We start from the raw sequence: 21,459 nt of genomic DNA on the forward strand, positions 1-21,459 counted from the left end.
TGTTTCAGGAGCCCTTAAATGTCTTTTGCTTCTCTAACTTTGAGTTTATTCAAGGCTTTTTGCTTGTGGGAAATGATTAGACAATCTTTTTAAAGTAGAACTGAATTGGGAGCAAAATGAGAAGTCTTTGCTAGTTTAAACAAACAAAACCTTTAACAAGCAAACAACAACAACAGAAGTGTAGGAAATTCATTGCTGGAAAGAAGCCAGCCTGAATTAAGAAGCTTTGGTGTCATGGTTCTGTACTGCACAGACTGTTGCAGTTACACAAACCTCTGACAGGAACTTAAGTGGTAACCCATTACTTGTGTATGTTTTGGGACAGGATTGTGGGTGTCGCATTTCTACCTAAGCATATACAACATTCTGAGCATTCAAAAAGCAGCTTTTCAGCTGAAAACTCTTAAGTTACCAAAAGTTTTAAATGCTGTCCTGAGGACACATGCATAAAGCTGTGAGACTTTCCTAATGCACACTCAATTTTATTTTTCAGAGCAGTGTCTTGGGGCAAGTGGTGATGCTCTTTGTTTCTGTAACACAGACTGTATGTGTTCATTGTATACATGCTGTCTAAGCAGTATATGAATGTAATGAGCTACGGCAACTCTTTTCCCCTCCACACTGAGAAGCATACAGTGCTGGGGATGTACAGTACCAATTGTTGTAGGACTCTATCCATACTGACTTTTAAAAAGCACTTGAGCACAAAGCCGAAAGCCAGCTCCTGTTTCTGATGCAATGCAAAAGCAGGAGAGGTTATGGGAGAACCTCCAGTACTGTTGCTCAGATTTGTAATACTTTCTTTTCCTGGGAGAGAGGATGAGAACTGAATCAGCAGCACCACTCTTGCTCTGTCAGGAAGTGAAGGCTATTTTAAACTTAGCCTTTCTGATAGTAGTGTTTGGGTCTGGAATCATTCTGACACTAATGGCAATATAGCTGGTGGCAGGCCTGGTCCATGCTGTGCTAATAAAGGAAATGATGGCTGGCACAAACTGTCTTTTATTTTTTCTATTTTTTTTTTAAGTATGGCTTAAAATTCATTTTCCTTTGACTCAAAATGAGGCCTGGCATGCATTACTGCATGTATTTTCTGCTGAGAAGGAAGGTGGTGGGAGAGGGGACCTTTGCAAAGTTCTGGCTGCATAGGTGTTGCTCACACAGCAAATGAGACTTAAGCTCATGGATGACAAGCCTGCGTCCTGTTCTTTTGACTGCTGTTAGCAGCATGGGCCCTAAAAAGGTCATAGTGTGCCTGCCCTTACTGACTCCAAATAGGTGCTGATGCAGTGGTTTTCTTTTCCTTAAGAGTCAGCCATCTTCAGGTGATGATTTCAAGCCTTCATCTGAGACACCTCAAAGGAAACAGAGGGGCCTCTTCTCAGATGAGGAGGATTCTGAAGTGAGTATCTCTGAAATAAACGACTGCAAAAATCTTTGGGATCTGAGTCATTCTGACTTTATTCCACTTATCTGCACAGTTGTGAACTCTGACACCATGTATCTGCTCCCAGCCTTTCTGGAAACTTTCTCCGAGGGTGAGATCTTTGATTATTTCTTCCCCAGTGTGAGAAGACTGAACTTGTGTGGTACACATAAGCATTAGAAATCTAAAGGGAAGGAAAGAGCAGCAAATTAAGAACGAGAATTACAAAGGACTGACTGTGTTTAGACTTTTGTCCTTGATTTCCTGTAGTAACAAATCTGCAAAGCTGAGGGAAATCACCGTAAGTTTTTAGGTACTTGGTGTATCTGAAAGACAATCTATCCTGACTTCACAGACACACTGAACATTTTTAAAGGAAAAACATAGATCTCCCATTTCTTAAGTGTGTAGCATTGCTTTGTATAGTGATATTTCACTGGTTTGTGCAGGATTTGTTTTCATCAAGTAAAACCGTGACATCAAAAGCTACATCGCTCCCCACCAGCAAGTCCACAACGAAAGCTCCACTCTCATTGTTTGATGATGATGAAGAGGTAAGTACCACTTCCTGATCCTGTCTGTTCATGTGAGCAGCTTGCTGCAGGAAATATTCACGTGTTTAAAGATCTGAACTCATAAATGGAGCACTAAATTTAGAGCACCAAATTGGTCGTCTTACACTCTTTAATAGTTCTGAGCATGCAGACAGCATCATGAAGGAGATTTGATGAGGTACTCTTGTGAGCTCTTTATCTTTTTAGTATCTTTAGCCAGTGCACATCATCTCTGAACCTAAATGCTAAGAACATTGTCCTTCTCAAACAGCTAAAGAACACTGAGATACAGAACTGATAGGTGCTTGGAAACACTGTTCTATCCTGGCCTCTGCTGTCTACCCATGAATGAGTTCTTGTTTCCACTGTCACAGCTGGCAAATATCTTTTTTTTTTTTTTTTCCCCTTGCTTTTCTGTATGTGAAAATGACAACTGCTAGTGCAGAAGTTGAGATCAGAGCACAGTTGGTGCTAGAAACTTATTAGTGTCTGCTTTTCTTACCTGTTGCGCCCTCTTCTTCCTCCTGCACACACTCCATTGAGCTGTCGACTTTGGGTCTGTAGCCTGAATTAAGTTAGCCTATAGTTCTAGCATGAGACTGACCGAAGGCCTGTTCAGAGCTGGAAGAGCAAGAATTTTTGCAAAGTCAAGATAATGGTCCGTTGTTCAGGAGGGGGCTGCTTGAGCTCCCTCGACTTCTGAATGGGGACTGTGCACAGAGGGAACTGTTAGGATTGTGAAACATCCTGTAATGTGGTAAGATCTCTGGATTTTAGCATAGTCCATGAAGATTGTGTTACGAAGTAGAAACTGTGCCCCGCTATTTTAGCTGTTGTGCTGCAGAATTGCTGTATGGTGGATGTAGGAGAACCTGGATGCCTAAATCTGGCAGTATGCTTACAAGTTTCTGATCTGTCAGATGTTGTGTGCTTGAATTTCCCCATACCATAATGTTGTATCATGCTTGAAAATATCTTCGAAGTGTGTTCACAAAATTGCTTCTTTCTTATTTGAGAAACAATGGGCCATGGTGTCTTGCATGCTGTTGACTTCTCAGCAAGCTTTCCATTGTGAATTTGGATTTTCATTCTGTTGTTTTGGCATTTGTTTTTAGGATCTGTTTGGTGTGGTGCCTGCCAAGAAGCAACAGGAAAAGCCCCAGGAAGAGAAAGCGAAACAGTCAGAGCCACACAAGAAAGCCTCCAGCTTATTGTTCAGCAGTGATGAGGAGGTACTGAAGAGCAAGACTTGATTGAAATGGGTTGCGGGGTTTTTCTACTAGCCAAAACAAAGAACTGTTCAGACAGGAACTACAGTCAGACTGCTGTGTCTTCTTGCCATGTCTGCCTCATTCCTGTGACATGTTCACTGTTGAAGAAGCTTACTCTTGGCTCAGAGTAACTCAAGATCTGGGCAACAGAAATTATGTGGAAGTGAATCAATATTTTTTCAGGGTAGTATTTATGTTGATAAGAAATGGAGGACACTGCTGCCAACAAGCCAAACTTAAAAATATTGAGTGAAAAAAAAAAAAAAAAAAAAAAAAAAAACATTTGTTTCCTTCTACTTTATTTTTTGGTGAGAAAAACTTAAAGTTCCAGTTATGTTGTTTAGAGTTTCTTTGGTTTGCTTGGTTTTCTTGTTTGTTTTGTTTTTTTGAGTTTTCTTGAAAGTCCAGAGATAGATAAAATGAAATGCAAGGATGAAACTTCCTAGGGACTGGCACCTATTAGAGATAGGTGAGGTCTCATCCTACATGTTAATTGAAACTCAGAGGCACTAAGTAACTAAAAGCTTGTCTGGAAAGTTTACACTAACCTTAGCTCTTAAGAGCAGCTGTAATGGGAAAGAGCATGTACATTATTCTGCTGGCAAATGTATGCTGAAAGGTGGCCAGGCCCTCCGTGAAACCTGATCGATGTCAGATTGCAGGAATATAATGCAGGAATGGAGGGGAAGAAAAAAAAAAAAAAAAAAGCCAGTAGGTAGATGCAAGGACTGCCAAGGTGCTGCACTGTTTATTCTTACAGAGAAGTTGTGAAAGTGGCTTTCACCAAGACAAAATAAACTGAAGAGTTCCTTGTTTTTAAGGAGCACTGGAATGTCTCCAAGCCACTTAAGCTTCCTTCAGAAGATAACCGAAAAGAGGACTCTGCAAAATCATCTAGTACCATCAGTCAGGCTAAAGCTGTGAAGAAGACGAGCCTATTCGAGGAAGATGATGAGGAGGATTTATTTGCAATCACTAAAGAAAGGTGAAAATACTTTGGGGGGAATCTTCAGAGCAGTCCGGTTCTGTCCTAAAAACATGAAGAGGCAGACTCACTGTAAGTGTTGTCTCTTCTTAATGCTGCTGAGGATGAAGTAGAGATGTGTGAGCGGGATTTGTTGGACTTGGCTAGGCTTTTTTGTCTTTTTTTTTGGTCTGTGATGGATTGTATACCTCCACCAATTTTTGGTCTGTGATGGATTGTATTCCTCCACCAAACTGGGTTCTTCATTTCTCTGCTTCTAATACCTTTTCTGACCTCTTATCTTCAATTCTGTAGAAAGGTATGCAGATGAGAGAGGATGATGGTAGAATTGTTTGGATGGTGAGGAACCCAATTCTTTTATCTAGGATCACATATTATGGATGAGGTTATGCTTCCTAAAGAAATGCAGAACGTGGGCCTTGAAACTTTTGCATTGATCTTCCACTTTTATTCTTTTCCTTGCTGCAGCCAAAGAAAACCACAGAGGATATCACTGCTGTTTGAAGATGATGATGTTACTGGAGAATCACTCTTCAGTTCCCAATCAACACTTCCTTCAGCTTCTTCAGTGGTATCTTCCCTTTCTTTTAAAAATAATGCAGAATACTTGTACAGTGTTCACATAAGTTATCCTTCCTGTTAGGTAATGTAAGCCCAACTTGTTTTAGACAATAGTAGTTCTAGCAAACTTGGAATGGGATCAGACAGAATTCTTACAGGCTAGGCATATTACTATCAGGCTAAAAGATTTCAAAATGATCATCATAATAATCATCACTAAACTTGTTTGGTTTGTGCTGAAAGCCCTTTCTGGATCTCTCAAACCATAAAGTACCACTAAGAAGAATAGACAGTTTACTGCTGACTGTGAAACTGGAATTTCATCTGTGTGGTATCTCAGCTCTAGCTGGCTGGCCTTCAGTGGAGCACTCTCATGCTATCCTGTCTTTTGAGCTCAACCCACAATGTGCTCCTGTCTGGTTGCGCTTTGGAGCTGAACATAAGTTTAATGCAGCAGACTTGCTGCACGTATGACATTACTCCCCAGTCTTGCCTTTCTGGTTGCCAAGAAAGGAGTTGCCAGAAACATATTTCATGGCCTTACCTTTTTCCAGGTAGGTTAAGTGCAGATTTTGGGGGTGGAAAAAGAAGCAGGCAAGCTAGTCTAGCTGTTGGTGGTCTTAGGAGCCACTGCAGTAATTGAACAGGATTCCTACAGCATCTGCTTTAAGTTTGCAACTGTTTCCTGGCGCTCTTTGTTCAGTCTTAAGAGCCTATCATACTAGAAATCAGAATGCAAGAAAAGGAAGCAACCTCAAGCACATTGCCAGTGTCCATGTGGACTCCTGGATAGCAAACTGAGGGTCTGCTGTCTCTCGGCAGCATGTTCTTCTCATATACCAAGCAGTTCTGTGTCAATGATTCTCGTAATTTTGCAGGAGAAAATAAAGCCAGCACAAACACAATCCTTGTTTAATGAAGAGGAAAAAGAGGAGAAGAATGATCGACCACATATTGCAAAGTCTAACCAGGCACAAGATACACTGTGGTCTTCAGTAGAGCCTGAAGCAGTTCCTGTGCCTGGAGGAACAGATGTCGGAAGACAGGTGACAAAGGGAAAAGTAAGAGATTTTCTTATATTAACCTGAAGCATGGCAAAGATTCAGTATAAAAATGTAATGGGGACAGAATTAGTTTTTTCATTGCCTCTGCTTTTACTTGGGAGAGAATAACTCAACTTTTAGCAAAATCACTTATTGGTCAAACATTACCAAACTGATTAAATGGCATTTAAACTCATTTCCCAGCTAGTGTTTGCCAAAGTTTTGTGTTTTGAATTCTTTTTCTACTCTAGACTGAGTGGGGAAATTTTTTTTCATGTGTGCAGTGCTCTCCTTTTGAAAAAACAGTAAGCTTATACTAATGGGTATGCTTTGTAAAGCTCAGTAATTTCCCTGTTTGAGCATGTTGTCTGATGAATTGTAGTCAGTGTTGGTAGTTATAGAGTTGAGGCTGAATAGGATTGTGAATTTCTCATGTGCAGTAGTTCACAGAAAGAGCTTTGAGTGCATTATTGAAGAAGCTTCAACAGAACTTAACTCCTGGGCATTCTCCTTCTGAAAGATCATTGGGGAATTGGCAGCTGATGGCTTCCAGTATATTGTTACGGTGCTTTAAACCTTCCTGAGCACTCTCAGTGTTCAGGTGGTGCTGCCCATATGAAGAATCCCAAATGGCATGAATTAGATACCCTGCAGATAATGTCAAAATAACAGAATGCAGAGTTGTGGAACAAGATGTAACCTGACACATATACGGGAAGGAAACAATATTTAGAAATCTGATTAACAGCATCAGGTTGTAGAGTGTAGAGTACAGGAAGGTGACTACATTCATTTCAGAGTTATAAAATGTTTTCTTAATCTATTGAAATGTATCTTGATAATCTGCATGTTGCTATTTTGTCTGCTTAGTGTAATTGAATTGTACTTAATTGTCTGCTGTGATACCAGATTGCACAACTCTGAGCAAAGCTTAGTGGGTCTGGGGCAGACTCAAACTAAGTAACAGCTCTGTGTGTGTGTGTTTATTTATTTATTTATTCATTTATTTTGGTGGAGCCTTTTGCCACATCATCTTTGGAGCCAGATCTGTTTGCAGCATCACCACCAGCTCTGGAGAAAGATGCCAGTGTCCAAGCTAGGAAAGTGTTAAGCTTGTTCGATGAGGAGGAAGAGGAGAAACTGGAAGATGATGGCATTAAAAATGCACACAAAGGCAATGATGTGGTGAGTCTAGGGAAGTTCTTGAATACTGGGAAATAATACTTCTACCTCTAAACTAGTCCTATTCTAGGCTAGTTTTCTAGAAGGGTTTTGTTTGTTTTCACACCTCCTTTCTCCGATTCCTGCTAGGTAATTTTTCTCAATTTCTCAATTTCCTAATTCTTGGATGAGAAATAATTCCTACACTTACCCATAATCCTGAATCCCTCTGTGATTTTTTTCCATCCCGCTGACTCGGAAACATTTTGTCATATGCTACTTTAAAAAAAATCTGAAAATATTTTTTCTTGATACAGTTACTTGATGTCTGTTCTAAAGAACTGATTCTTTTATTACTCAGGGTTGGAGGTATTAGAAAGTAGAGGGATATGGAGTATGAAGCCTCATACTTTATCCTTCTTTTAATAGTGGTACAATCTGCTTGCTCTGCATAAACCAGCAGACTTAGTTCTAAGATGACTCTAGCTGAAGCTATGCTTAATTCTGTTTTCCAAGCATGTGTTCACTTTTTTTTAAAAAAAAAAAAGCCTCTAGTTGCCATATTCTTGCTGTCTGGCTTTCCTGATATATTGCATTAAGATGTGGGCTTTGAATCTTCAGCAGTGATATCACAGAATCACAGAATCACAGAATCACCCGGGTTGGAAGGGACCTCAAGGATCATGTAGTTCCAACCCCCCTGCCTAGCAGGGCCACCAAACACACACATTCAGATCAGGTTGCCCAGGACCCTGTCCAACCTGGCCTTAAACACATCCAAGGACGGGGCATCCACAACCTCCCTGGGCAGCCCGTTCCAGGGCCTAACCACTCTCCTTGTATAGAACTTCCCCCTAACATCCAACCTAAATCTTCCCTCCTTCAACTTCGATCCATTTCCCCTAGTCCTGCTGTTGTCAGCCCTTTTGAAGAGTTTACTCCCCTCGTGGGTGTAGGTTCCCTTCAGGTATTGATAGGCTGCAATGAGGTCACCCCGCAGCCTTCTCTTCTCCAGGCTGAACAAGCCCAACTCCCTCAGCCTGTCCTCATAGAGGAGGTGCTCCAGCCCCCTGATCATCTTAGTTGCCCTCCTCTGGACCCTTTCCAAAATCTCAATGTCTTTCTTGTACTGAGGGCTCCACACCTGGACACAGTACTCCAGATGGGGCCTCACAAGAGCCGAGTAGAGAGGGACGATCACCTCCCTGTCCCTGCTGGCCACCCCTCTCCTGATGGAGCCCAGGATCCCATTTGCCTTTCGAGCTGCCAGAGCGCACTGCTGGCTCATGTTCAGTCTCTCGTCCATCAGGACCCCCAGGTCCTTCTCTGCCGAGCTGCTCTCAAGGACCACTCCTCCCAGCCTGTACGGGTGCCTGGGGTTCTTCCGGCCCAAATGCAAAACTTTGCACTTTGCCGTGTTGAACCTCATTAGGTTCACCCGAGCCCAGCCCTCCAGCCTGTCGAGGTCCCTCTGAATGGCATCCCTTCCTTCCACCGTATCCTTGAATTTATGGCAACGTTCATATTTCTACTTGATGCTCCTATACCAAAATGTGTTCAGTAAACTTGAAATCATATCTAGAAGTACAGAGTGTATACTAGAGCATACCACAAGTTTTTGTCATCTTATAACATTGTAAAATAAATTTTCAGCACCAAAGACTATACGCACTCTATTTGTGAGTCCCTGGAGTTGAATGAAACAAATGACTCTTGGACAAAATTCCCTGTTTATTGCTGCCTCAGAGTTAGTTGAACACTTACCTGTTATGAACATGTGTTTTTGTTTTCTTTTTGGGGTGGGGGAAGTATGGGGTGGCGACTGGGAAAATCTAAGCCCTTTTAAAGCTTTCCTAGGAAGCAAGCAGAATATAGCAGTAGTGGAGTGGTTACAGTGCTGAAATGCATAATCATGAAAAAATTACAATAATTAGTTTAGGAACCTGATCTTCTTGACAGGGAAAGTGCTACTATTTTGAGTGTTTAGTGTAGCAAAAAACTAGGTGTACATCAGATGTTTGTGCATTTGTGTATACACAGCTGTTCTAGTGCTCCAAAAATTGGACCCAGCATTTGGCGTAAAGATAAAGCAAGTGAATGAAGATGTATAAAGGTAGTATTAAAAAAAAATATATAGTAAGAGTGGACCAAAAAATGGTGTAACGGTGTCCTGGAAGTTAGCATTAGAAAGCAGATGCAATCTGGTGTGTCAGATTGTGGAAGGCAGATGAGAGAATGTTTGATATTGACCTTCCCTGCCACTCAGCAGCTGAGTTGGAAATACATGTGTTTGCCAAAGGCAAAAGTTCTGTTCTTCACTATGGGGGTGCTTTTGCTTTAAAGGGAGGAGGATGAGCATTCTGTCAACAATAACAGCTTTAAAGAGCCTCATCTTTTTTTGTTGGCTTTTTTTTTTTTTTAAGGTAGTTCAGGAAGATAATTAGCCAGATTTTCTTCTCACTTTTGCCATGCACCCTCATCTATATGTATAATTCTAAGCATGAAAGTTTCTTCCTAAAATATAAACATTTGCTGTATACTCATAATACCATACTGAAGATCTTTTTTTCTTCCTCATAGGGAAGCATAACAAGTAAATAATAAAAGTTGCCTTTCAAATTGACAGACCTGGAAGTACATTTTATTTAATGTCTTGTAATCAAAATGAACTGATAATACAAGCATTTGCATTGTAGGTTTTGCAAACTACGAACATGCTATGGTAGTTCAAGCTGTGTTTTTGTTGTTGCCAGGGCTGTAGCACAGCCTCAGGTCATTTGTAACCTGCCTTATCTGCTTGGCAAATACACCACTGAAGCAGTGTCCTCTGTAAGTAAGATTGTTTTTTTTAATGTCTGAACCTTTCTCCTTTCAGCCCTCTGAGAAGAGCATTCGTCCCAAAAGCACTGGTGTGTTTCAAGATGAAGAGCTGCTTTTTAGTCACAAACTTCAGAAGGACAATGATCCGGATGTTGACCTCTTTGCCAGTCCCAAGACGTCAATGGTGAGTCCAAATCCCTCCTCTGAACCTGCTGTTTAAAAACAATCTTTGAAGTGTGTAGCCTTCTAGTGTGTCACAGTTGAGCACAACTTAAAAATCCCTGATCTCTAGGAATGGCCAAGTGCTAAAGTCAAGGCACTGTGGGTAGAAGATGTGCTTTTGATCTGTGACATTCTTTTTTATCCTTTTTTCTCTTCAGTCTACAAATCGTATTCTGAAACCATCATCTGGAGGAAGTCTTTTTGGGGATGATGATGAGGATGATCTCTTCAGTACTGCTAAAACAAACCCTCCGGTATGTGATCCTCTATTATACATGGCTTCTGAAGAAGACCATGGAAATAAGTGCATAAAAGGGAGTTTTTCCACATGTGTTCTGACAGGACATGAAATCACTTTAAAGTCTTTTTGTGAGAATAGAAATGGCTCTTGTAACTCTGAAGACATATGGAACAAACAGATGCAGCAGACCTCCAAGGGCTGAGATTTGAGAACTATATTTTTTTCCTCCATTGGTACCACTGGGATGGACTTAAATGTTAGAGAACACACTTGAGCAGAAATCAGAATAGTAAAGTTGCTTGTGTATTATTCAGGGTCTGGCTGGTTTAATAGGTAGTGATACCTTGGAGATGTTGAAACTTTAGCCTACCTCTCTGCAGTGAGATTCTTTAGGCTCAGTATGGCTTGTGGGACTAGTAGCCCTGAAGCCCTTTATGTCATTTAAGTCTGTAGATTGGTTTAATTTAAGGTAATGAATGTGTTAATAAAATCACTGGATTGTTATTAGAGGGTGAGAAACTGCCATAATGAACTGGGCTACATAATGGGTGGTTTGAGTTCCAAGTCCTAACATGCATTCTGAACTTCTGCTCTAAATGTACAAGGACTGATCCAAAAGTAATGCATCATATTTGATTATGTTGGCCTACAAATCGGGGGGGGTGTTGGCGGTATGGCAGTGGAGGTTGAACCTTCCCCCCAGTATTCTGTTACCTTTTGTTGCTGGTCAACAAATGTCAGCAGAGGGGCAGTCTGTAGTGTCTGAAATAAGGTGTACAGTTGAATTTCTCCTTTGGAACTGCACCCATTAACATTCACTGACGCTTGCTGAATGTTTATGGAGACCAAACAGTGGGTGTGAGCCGAGTGAGGCAGTGGTGGTGTGCTTCAGCAATGCAAATACTGACTGTGGGTCACCTCTGCTGGTGCGGATTTTTACGAGCACAGCATGAAGGCTCTCTTGTTCATAGCTTGCAAAAAATAATGGTGGCTGTGTTGCAAAGTAGTGTTTTAGCTGACAATTTGCTCTATCAAATAGTGTTCGTATGGTCTTTTGACTGTTGTGGTTTCCATGGAAACAAATAGGAGGCATTACTTTTGGAGCAACCTATGGAGCTTAACTAAATTGAAGCCAGCTCTAACGTTAGTCTATTTTCAGGCCAATAGCTGGAAGCTAGGCCAGAAAACTGGCAATATTTCCTGGAAAAATGTTTATCTGAAGAGTGTGGGAGGGGCTGTCTCTAGTCAGTGCTCTCAGCTACTCACGAAGGTTGCTTGCTTGAAACTCTGAAAACAGTAGTGTTCCTTAGATAGTTTATGCTTTTATTTTCCCTGCTATTCTGTATATGAGAAATATGTATGCTTTTGGAATCTTATCCAAACTCACCTTATTTTCCATCACTACAGACAACAAAGGTTATAAGTGTGAAGGAGTGAAAGGCCCTTATCATTGATGACCAAAAAGTAATGCCTGCAATGCATTGCAGGCCTAAAAGATGTGGGCAGTTTTCTCTGAAAATGGAATTCAGATCTTGAAAAACTTTGCTTGTTTTCTTGCTCTGCAGATCTTGTTTTTTTTCCAATTCGTGTTGATTTGTGCTCTTAATGTTTTCAGAAAATAGCAGAGAAGAAAACAATTAAGACCAGTCCTGTCCCTTCCTCGGAGAATTGTAGTCTTCTAGAAAACGCTTTAAGTGCCAAACAGCATGAAGCTCTGAAGACAGTATCTACAGAGGCAAGTACTGAAAGCTTGTGTCTTGGACTGCATGCACAGGAAAAGATGTCAGGTCTCCCATAAAGATCAAAACTAATGCCTGGATTCATTGGCTGCAAAGCTGCAGAAATGCAGTAATATGTGGCCATACTTGTCTCTGCTTATCAACAGGTGCGCTGTTAATAGCAAAAAGTTTAAATGCTATTGCTAATGTTTTATTCACTGCCAGCGTGCTTATGAGGGCCAAGTGCAAGTGAAGAACTTCAGGTGCAGTTTGGTGTGATTTGATCACTTGCTCGTTCTTTGAAATGCCAGTATCTGCTGGAGTTACTGTAGTCTTTAAAGTATAGGTGGGCTTTCTCATGATCATGAGATCATGATCAAGAGATCGTAGCACACAGAACAAATCTGTGGCAGCTAAGACTCTTCATGAAAGTTTCATGGTGAGCAAACAAGACTCCTGATCTTGCAGGACCAAGGACTCCCCTCACAGATGGGGAGTCTATATCTGAATTGTGGCTTGTCTCATCAGAGCTGCTTGTTTGATTTTCAGCTGTAAGAGATGAGCTTTTCATTTGTGGGGTGCTTGAGAATATGGGTTGAGAGGAGGTTGTTTTTTTGCCTTCTGGGCTGAGGAGCACATAATAAGTCTGTAGGACTAGTAGTTAGCTTATCTTCCCTTCTGGTAAAGTACTCCTCGATGTAGAGGATCTCATTTGACTTCATCCTTTTGTAGCTGCTGAAATACTGGAATGATCTTCACCTGTGTGAGGTTCAGCCAATTCCCATGTGCATTTAAGTGGTGGATTACTGCAGACAGCAGGATTCTTCTGTCATGCTATCAAGGCCCTCAGTACAGTGTCCAAACGCTCAAAGACTGCCCAGCCGCACCAATGGCAGCACAGCCCAGCTCATAAAACCATTGCAGATCAGAGACTTGTGGAAAGCAAGCCTCGGATGGAAACCTTTTATTGATTTGGTTTATCCCTGAGTCCCAGAACTGACTAAAGTCTTCAGGTGACACAGCTTTCTTGCTCATTGAGCTTGCTGGTCTTATTTTTGGTATGGGTGGCCTGCTTTCTGTAGAGGAAAGCTTCCTTCTTGAAAGCTTTGCAGTTTTGGAATACTCTAGACTCCAGTGTGGGTTTCATTAAGGTCTATGGCCCTAATACAGCAAATGACAAAGAGAAAAGTCAATTATAACACTTATACATCATATGTGTGCATGATTATACATTTTTTATGTAATTGTATATGTATAATTTATATACTTATGCATATATGTAATTATGACAAGACAGCATGACCATAGGATCTTAGGGGAGTGAATAAGCAAGGAGGTAGGGTGGCTGTCACGACTGGATTTGACTTGTGTTGTGTGTGACCTGGAGAAAGGAGGAAGTTGTAGAATTATGATGGTAAAACATAACATTGATAGAAAGGGGTGGAATTGTAACAAAGATGGGGCTATGACATGAGGAACAGGATTTAAAAGTCAAACGACTAGCTCTGGTTTTAGAATGTGTGTTGAAAACAAGGTATCTCAAGAAGAAGCTGATAAGCAGTGAGATGGTTCCTTTCTACAGATGTTTTGAAATTCAGGCTATAGTCTGGTTGAAGATGTTGATATTCTCCACCTGTTGTTTAATTCAGTGTAATTTTGTGCAGAAATCTACAGGTCCCGTTCCCATTAAAACCAAAGAACCCTCATCTCGGATTGGAAAGTTACAAGTAATTATTTTACTGGCATTCTGGCTTTCAAAAAAATAAAAAATATCTTCCTTGCCTCACTGATGGCTCTCCCTGAAGCAAAATCTTTTTACTTCCCTACCTTACTTCTGCCATTTTGTTTTTTTTCAGATGACATGTCCTCTATTGTTAATTTTTCTGTATTGCATGTTTAACATTATTTCCCCCTTTACTTTTCAGACCTGACTATGGGCAATGCTATTTAACTCTGGGGGCAGAGGGTGGGCTTTTTGGCCTGCAATTCTCAGCAATATTTTAAGTATGCTTAGATACTCTTAGGGGTTTTGAGTTTCGGTTATTTCCTTCTCTTGATATGAAAAATCTATTAACTGTCTATATAACTGTTTCACTCCAAAGTCAGAACCAGTCTTGTCCTCAGACAGGATACTGGGCTACATAGTTTTTTTTGTGCGAGTTACTATAACCGAGGTGTTTTTGAAGTTCTTATACAGTGTAATAGCACTGAGTAGTCAAAGGTTTAGTGAGACAGAGAACGTGGGCGATCTAGAAGTGAGCTGAGATGAGAGAGGCCAGGCACTTCTAGGAGTAGAACTTGAATGCTTAAATGCGCTAGTTCTTGCTGCTTCTCTGGAGCAGTATTAACATGCTATCTTTGTGTGTGTGTATGTGTTTTTTGTTTTGTTTTGTAGGCTAATTTAGCTATTAACCCTGCAGCCTTACTTCCTGGTGCAGTGCCTAAGATCTCCAGTGTAAAGTCCCCCTTCCCCATTTTGGACACTCCACTGCATGAGCCCAATGACGTACAGAGCAGTGAAACCTTCCCTGCTGCAGGGAACAATGAAGAATTAGGTGTAAGCTTTGATCAGCCTATGCAAGCGGATACTTTGCACAGCGCCAATAAGGTAACCTTGGTATTTAAGATGAGAGAAAAGGGAATTAAAGCTAAATCAGCATCTTCTCATCTTTCTTTGCTCAGGTTTCACAACTGAATGCTTGCTTAAATGTACTGGTCACTGCTTATAGCTCTGGTTTAAGTAACTTCAGCAAAACTTGAAGTTAATTTCAGTGTACTGATATGAAATGAGTAAAATGTTAATTTACAGTGTTATGAAAAGTGTTAGAACAAAGCATGGGTCCTAATCTGTCTTCCATAAAGTGTAGGGTTATTTCCTTCTCCCTTCAATATAACCCTCTCTGTTTATATTCTTTTCCTACAGACCAGAATCAAGGTTACAGGAAAACGCAGGCCTCCAAGCAGAATGGCCCGCCGGCTAGCTGCCCAAGAGTCTGGTGAGAGTGAAGAGGTGTACAGTGCTAAAGAGCCACCGTTCTCAGTACCAAAACAGAGATCAACAATAGAAAACGTAAAGGAGCTTGTTACTGAAGTGGAATCCAAAGAAAATGGTTTTCTCTCTGGCTCATCACTACCAGCTCATGGCAGCATTGCGACTAACAAACTTCCTCCAGAATCCACAGACCAAGGAGATGATCTGTTTGAATCAGAAGATCTTTTTGCAAGTCACTCAACATCCAGAGCAGCTACACAATCAAAATTGAGGGAGGAAATGCCAGGAAGTGTGGCCAACGAACCCATCAAGGGCATGGAGAAAAAGCCTGAACTCTCTGTTCTGGGTAATCAGGACAGCAGTGCTCTTTTCCAGTCTGTACAGCAAAAGTCTTCATCAAAAAACAGCCCTATGTCTTTTTTGGAGGAGGAGGAAGATTCTCTTTTCCCCAGTCAGAAAACTGGGAAGGAGGAGTTGAAATCTGCTGTTCAGCAAGCTGTTGATTCTGCTGCACAAGATATTTTTGAGGTAATGGCTGAGGCTTGCTGGAGGAAGTTGGGAAGGAAAGCCTGATACCTTGGCCTTTTTGACCCCCCCAGGGCCTTATATGCAAATACTTCTACTTAAACACAGGCTGAGTAGGAATGGGATTGTGCAGAACAGTTAATGAAGTGTCAATTGTATTCTGCTACTGGGCAACAGAAACCCTTACTTTCAGGGTTCATCTGTTTATTAGCAAGTGTGGATTAGAAGGTGAAGCCTTATCAGAGCAGATTGGGCAGTGAACGTGCTGTGATGACATACCCATGGTTATTACCTTTTTTTAGATTAATGAAGTATTTGGTTCTTTTCTGCTACTTGTTCAGTGCGCAGTAGCTCAGATAGATAATTCAAAAAAGGAGAAAGGTTGGCATTCTGAAGAAGTGACACTGTATTTGACCTGTGCACAATCCCTCACTAGGCCACATCCAGTAGGGGAGAAGGGACCCAAATTTCTCAGGTTTGGGAAGCCTGAGGCTGTCAGTCTTCTAAATACCCAGCAGCTGTGTACAGGTAATGATTATTCTCTTGAAGTGTGCTGTATATTGATAATCTCTCTGTACTTTGCTCCAAGGATGATATATTTGCTACTGAGGCAATTAAGCCAATGAGCAAAGCAAAAGAGAAAATGACAGAGAGTAACCTCTTTGATGATAACATTGATATCTTTGCGGATCTCACTGTAAAACCAAAAGAGAAGAAGACCAAGAAAAAGGTGGAACAAAAATCCATATTTGATGACGATATGGGTAAGTGTCTAATGTCTTGCTATTAATGTCATGTCTCCAAATGTGTTTATTTTAGATGTTTTAGAACCCTTCACTTTCTTGAACTATTAACTGTTCTGATGTCTGTGAACATGCAAGATTTTAACCTTGTGTGAGAACTTCCTAGATCTGTAGGAACAGCATGAATTTAAAAGCTGTAAGAAAGTGTATAAAACCCTCCTGAGAGGAGGAATAGTTTAATCCCCGTAGGGATCTCTTCATCTGTGGGAATTAGAACATTTCTTGTCTGGAGTAAGAGAATAATCTCATGCTCTTACAGCACTAAGAGATAAGTTCCATGTTTAAATTTGCACAGCTGCTTGTATCCTGTTTTCAGATGAATCACTGTGAATAAATCTTTTCCTATCCCAGCTGCATTGACTATCTTAGAGCTCTTAAGATCCTAGGATTTTGTTTACATCAGTGTATACCCAGAGCAATTTGGAAATGCTGCACCTGAAAGCAAAGGGTACTCTGTATAATTTTTTGAAAAAAAAGCAAAGCACCATATAGTAACTTGAAATGATGTAAAGTATGCTCCTTTCTTGTTCTGTCAGTGGAGATACCAGAAGTCATTTGATTTCCCAACTGCATCTGTTCTCAGACTCTTCGTGTTTATAGGTCTCCTTTGGGATTCATGTAATTTTTTTCCTCTAACAAGGAAGTGTCCCTTCTCTTCTGTATTTGATTCCTGTCAGCCTTCATTCTGTTCAACCTATTCAAAATGAATCTAATTAACTGCTGTTTTGCTTGTGCTTCTGTTAAGCACTCAGACCTGATGGAGTGACCTGGCTGAAGTCTGTAAAGGGATTAGAACTTGCCAGAGAATGAAAAGGTTGAGATTTCAAGGCATTCCCAATTGATACATTAAAAAAAAAAAAATATATGTTTACACATTTGCAGGCAAGATTCATGAAATATATACTGAATCAAGAGAAATATTTCATTCTAAGTTTACTTTAGAAATATTTTAATAGTTTACTGTTTTCCATGTAGCCTGTAGCAAATGAAAGAACTTCCCAAACCACTACATCTTCTAAATACTTCTGCATACAAATCCAGAGCCTTGTGTTGAAAAAACAATTGGAGAGTACCAATTTGAAAATAGCTTGAAAAATAAGTCATGACGAATCTTGTCCTTTGCACTCTATTTTTGACATGCATTCTAATGCCAGAGCTTGTTGTCTGATGTCCCATTTAATGTTGATATGTATGAGCATCTACCACCCCATGTATCTGGTAGACTTGGTTTTCCTCTAGAATATGGATGTTGTCCAACCTTTTGGCTTTCCTGAGCTGCACTGAGTGAAGAGGAATTGTCTTGGGCCACATATAAAATATATAACAGTAATTAGAATATATGACATAGGTACTGTGCACAAGTAACAAAACTTTTATATTTTTATTGAAACAAAAAATAAGGGCAGTAAAAACATTGGAGCCATGCCTGACTCATGAAAAATATCACTAAAAATCACTTAATGTTAACAGTTTATGATCTTGTGGGGCTGCATTTATCAGCTGTCTAGGGCCATGTGTGGTCTATTAGTTGGACTTGCCTGCTCTGGAGCTTTGTTTTCAGTGCAGCCACAAGTATGCAGCTTCTTAGTGCCCAGAGTTATGGACACCAGCTGGAATGCAGGGGAGATAGCTGATGGTGAAGATGTTCTGCTGGCCTTAGAATGGTAGAACTGACTCTTCCCTGTTCTGCAGGTTAAGATTTGGATTCAGCAATATGGTAACACTTTATCTAGGCTGAAGGTAGCAGAAGGCGATCCTTTCTGCTGCAGATAGAGCACTTAACTGGCTGCAGTTCAACTGCGTGGAAGCCACAAGCAGCTTGCTTTCTTTGTTCTACCAGTTTTGTATCGTTATTTAGTACATTTGTGGTAAGCTTGTGCTGGCAGTATTATGAAAAATTCTATGGTAGGTCTTTCTTCTTCTCGCCTCTTCAGTGACTGCATGGTAGATGACACAAGCATCTTGATGTTGTCTCTGTCCATCTAGAATTTAGAAAAAGTGAACTTTCTTGTGCAATGACAAATGCTGGACTTTGTGGCCAAAACTCTTTTCTCTAACAAGCCTTGTTATAAAATGTGAGTGATACCTCTACTGCTGATAGCACTCGCACTATTTCCCAGCTGACTATGGAGTAAATCCATGTGACAGCTTTCTGCTAGGGAGTAATGCCAGTAGGGGATTACTCTATTTCACTGCTTTTTCAAATTGCTGTTGTGCTGAGATGCTGTCCTGGATTATTCCTGTGTAATCCTTATCATCAGTGCAGTAACAAACGTGCTGAAGGGGAAGAAGAAGCAAGAAGAGAAAGGCAAGCATCTTGTGACAGGCCACTTCTTGCTTGGCCACTGCTCAAGGTTAGGATAGATATTTAAGGCTGGAATGTTAACTTTCATACTGTAGACCAGAAAATAACCAAGAACCTCTGTATGGGGTATATTTCCTAAGTAGGGATTCAAAACCAGCTATGAAAGGGCCTTGTGAATCACAAGGAATCCAGGTATCTCTGCCTTGTAAAATAAATTAAAAATTAAATCATTTTCACAGTCTCCAGAGAACCTCATGGCAACACTCCAGTGCTTGTAGAGTAGGAGCTGTCTTCTTCCATCAGTACGGTCTAAGCACGAGCCACAGCAAGAGCTGAAAGTTTGTGGGCTCTGCTGTTGTTACATGGTGTGTGTGTTGGAGGATTTCCCCTTACCTATTGTTATTCTGGGAAATAACTCTGTCTTAATAGAATGGAAGTTTTTTTCATGTTGCAGTCCTGTTTACTTTTACTCGTTACAGAAATATTTACACTGAGGAAGGCAGTGGGAGGTCTTCATTCAGGACTGCAGACAGACTTTTTGAGTACTTAGTAAGAAGGTGATCAGAGCAGTCTGCCTCCTGCACCTGAGCTGCGTCCTGTTCTCCAGTGCTGTATGCTATATTTTTGTTGTGCTATAGGTTAAAGACTCTCTGGCATGGCTAGCAGATGGCACAGCAATCACTAGCAAGTTGTATGGTTTTTCTCTTGTGATTTTCTTTGGCACCAATCTCAGCAATTCACGGATTCTCTCAAGTTCTTTGAATGCTAATGTTCTAGAGAAGCAGGAGGTTGTCTTCTGGAAATTGCAAGATGAAATTTATTGCAGACATTTAACTTATTAATGCTTGTCAAATGCTTTTGAGAGCTTGAATATGGTATAAAATATAAGTATTATTCAGCTTTATGGAGAAAAAACCTATTCTTGATTTGATTTGCAGCTAGCAGCTCCCACGTATGTCCTTAACAAATCCAAGTAGAATTGCAGCAGAAAAGCACTTGTTTATAACAGAATGTCCTTGGCAGTCGCTGTGGTGTGCTGGGGATTTTCTGTACAATAATACTTCTGTTTAGCAGTCAATTCCTATTAAAGCTATCTATCTTTCTTTTTTTTCTTTTCCCATATCTAGATGATATATTCTCTGGCAGCCAGATCAAGATACCCACTCCCAAAAGCAGATCTTCCCAGGCAGCCTCGGAAGTGAAATCTGAAAGCAAGGCACTGAACACATTTGATGACCCACTGAATGCCTTTGGAGGCCAGTAGCCAACAGGAGTGTGTTGCAGAGAGGAGGCTTTTCCTGAGCCCTGTCCAGTACTAACACTCTGGATTCCCTAATCCAGTAGACCTGAAATGAGATGGCTGTGGATATTTAAATGACAGATTACTCATTTTAAATGGTTAGTATGCTCTTGTGCTGGATCTAATTGTGCTTAATGATACATTTAAAGAGGACAGTAACCTCCTGCTATTTTTTTCCATGATGGCCAGATGAATATAGCCTGTGCAATACCTTCAATGAAGTTATCTATTATACAAAGTATAGTTTGTTTTATTGAACAGATCTATGGAGAGAATCCTTGATATTGTTAAATAGTAAACTGAGTCTGTTAAATGAGATGTTTGTATGTCTTTTTTTTTTTTTTTTTTTATTTTTGCCACTTGTGAAGGGTATCTGCATCGTGACTAGAAGATAATCAAAATCACTGCCATGCTTTCTCTGGATAAGTTGTCAATCTCGAGCTAATGCTAGTGCCAGACTGGGTTCTGTTATCAGGTACAGCTCCTCTTATGTAATCCTGCACTTAAATCTGAGTGCAGGGATTGAAAGCAGAGGGAGACTGGTTATTTCATGTTGGCAGCTAATGCAATCTGTAAAAACAACAATGGTTAAAACTTCTCTGCCAGAGTGTGTTACAGAAGATCAGCAGAGCCCGAACATTATCTTCTGTTCAAGTTGTAAGCCTCCAAATGAGTTTTTCACCTGCCTGGATTTGCTAAAGGAAGTCCATCTGCACTGACTGTGCTTGGTTGCTTCCAAAAGCTGGCAGGCCTTCATGCAGTCCTTAGTGCAGGGCCTCAAAGAGGCTTGGCTCACCTCTTAGCTCCCTTCTCATGGAGGAACACCCACATAGGCATGCACCATAGGCAGCCCTGGTGCTGACAGGCATTGAGCAGAAGTAGAATGTTGAAGATGCACACAAATGGTAGCTGCAAGGAAAGTGTCTGCCTGTTACTCATAGGCTGTGCATCTGCCGCTTGTGCCTCATACATAGGGTTGGAGTGCTTATGAGCTCCTTTCTTTCTTGCTGAGGAAGGATTCACAGACAGGCTGGGGAGAAGGGGAGAAAGGATGAGTGCTTCTATTTCATTTCTTTTTTTTTTCGCCTTGGTATCTTCAGTTAGTTGGCATTGAACAGTGCTGCTGGTGAGATTTACACTGGATGTAAGGAAGAAGGAAGCTTTTTACAGTAAGGGGGGTAAGAAACAGGTTGCCCAGAGAAGTGCTGGGTGCCCCTCCTTAGAGACAGACTGGACAGGGCTGTGAGCACTTGATGGAGCTGCAGGTAGCCCTGGTTGTTGTAGGGAGTTGGATCAGATGGTCTTTAAGGGATTCCTTCCAATTCAAACGGTTCTAAATGAAACAGAACAAAAAAAGCTTTTTTTATTATGTGAAAAGTCAGCAGAGGAAAAACCCTCCGTCGCACCTCGCCCGGGGCATAGCCGAGGGACTGCGTGTCCCATGAGCCCCTGCGCCCCCGCCTGTGACGTGCACACCGCTGCCGCCGACGGAGCGCTGCATCCGGGTCCTTCCACGCACGCTCCGCCGCTTC

General features: G+C 41.1%; 1 protein-coding gene across 7 annotated transcripts in view; it reads left to right on the plus strand.

Annotated features, from left to right (window-relative positions):
- Positions 1 to 20,243, plus strand: part of LOC122160195 (WASH complex subunit 2-like) — a 41,118-nt gene extending 20,875 nt beyond the window's left edge. For 5 of the 7 annotated variants that reach the window (XM_042818504.1, XM_042818508.1, XM_042818505.1 and 2 more), the window contains 15 exons: positions 1,310 to 1,402; positions 1,876 to 1,980; positions 3,096 to 3,212; positions 4,073 to 4,236; positions 4,705 to 4,807; positions 5,676 to 5,858; positions 6,852 to 7,025; positions 9,877 to 10,005; positions 10,202 to 10,297; positions 11,900 to 12,019; positions 13,667 to 13,729; positions 14,398 to 14,610; positions 14,926 to 15,522; positions 16,109 to 16,283; positions 19,755 to 20,243. In XM_042818504.1, coding sequence (XP_042674438.1) covers positions 1,310 to 1,402; positions 1,876 to 1,980; positions 3,096 to 3,212; positions 4,073 to 4,236; positions 4,705 to 4,807; positions 5,676 to 5,858; positions 6,852 to 7,025; positions 9,877 to 10,005; positions 10,202 to 10,297; positions 11,900 to 12,019; positions 13,667 to 13,729; positions 14,398 to 14,610; positions 14,926 to 15,522; positions 16,109 to 16,283; positions 19,755 to 19,891 — 2,469 coding nt within the window. In that variant the 3' untranslated portion in view covers positions 19,892 to 20,243. The remainder of the gene's footprint in view (positions 1 to 1,309; positions 1,403 to 1,875; positions 1,981 to 3,095; positions 3,213 to 4,072; positions 4,237 to 4,704; positions 4,808 to 5,675; positions 5,859 to 6,851; positions 7,026 to 9,876; positions 10,006 to 10,201; positions 10,298 to 11,899; positions 12,020 to 13,666; positions 13,730 to 14,397; positions 14,611 to 14,925; positions 15,523 to 16,108; positions 16,284 to 19,754) is intronic. The other 2 variants (XM_042818507.1, XM_042818509.1) reach the window with 2 other exon arrangements.
- Positions 20,244 to 21,459: the final 1,216 nt, after the last annotated feature.

The sequence above is a fragment of the Centrocercus urophasianus genome, unplaced genomic scaffold (assembly GCF_019232065.1).
Source record: "Centrocercus urophasianus isolate 14NV4802_14NV808 unplaced genomic scaffold, USGS_Curo_1.0 seq_17, whole genome shotgun sequence".
NCBI lineage: Eukaryota > Metazoa > Chordata > Aves > Galliformes > Phasianidae > Centrocercus > Centrocercus urophasianus.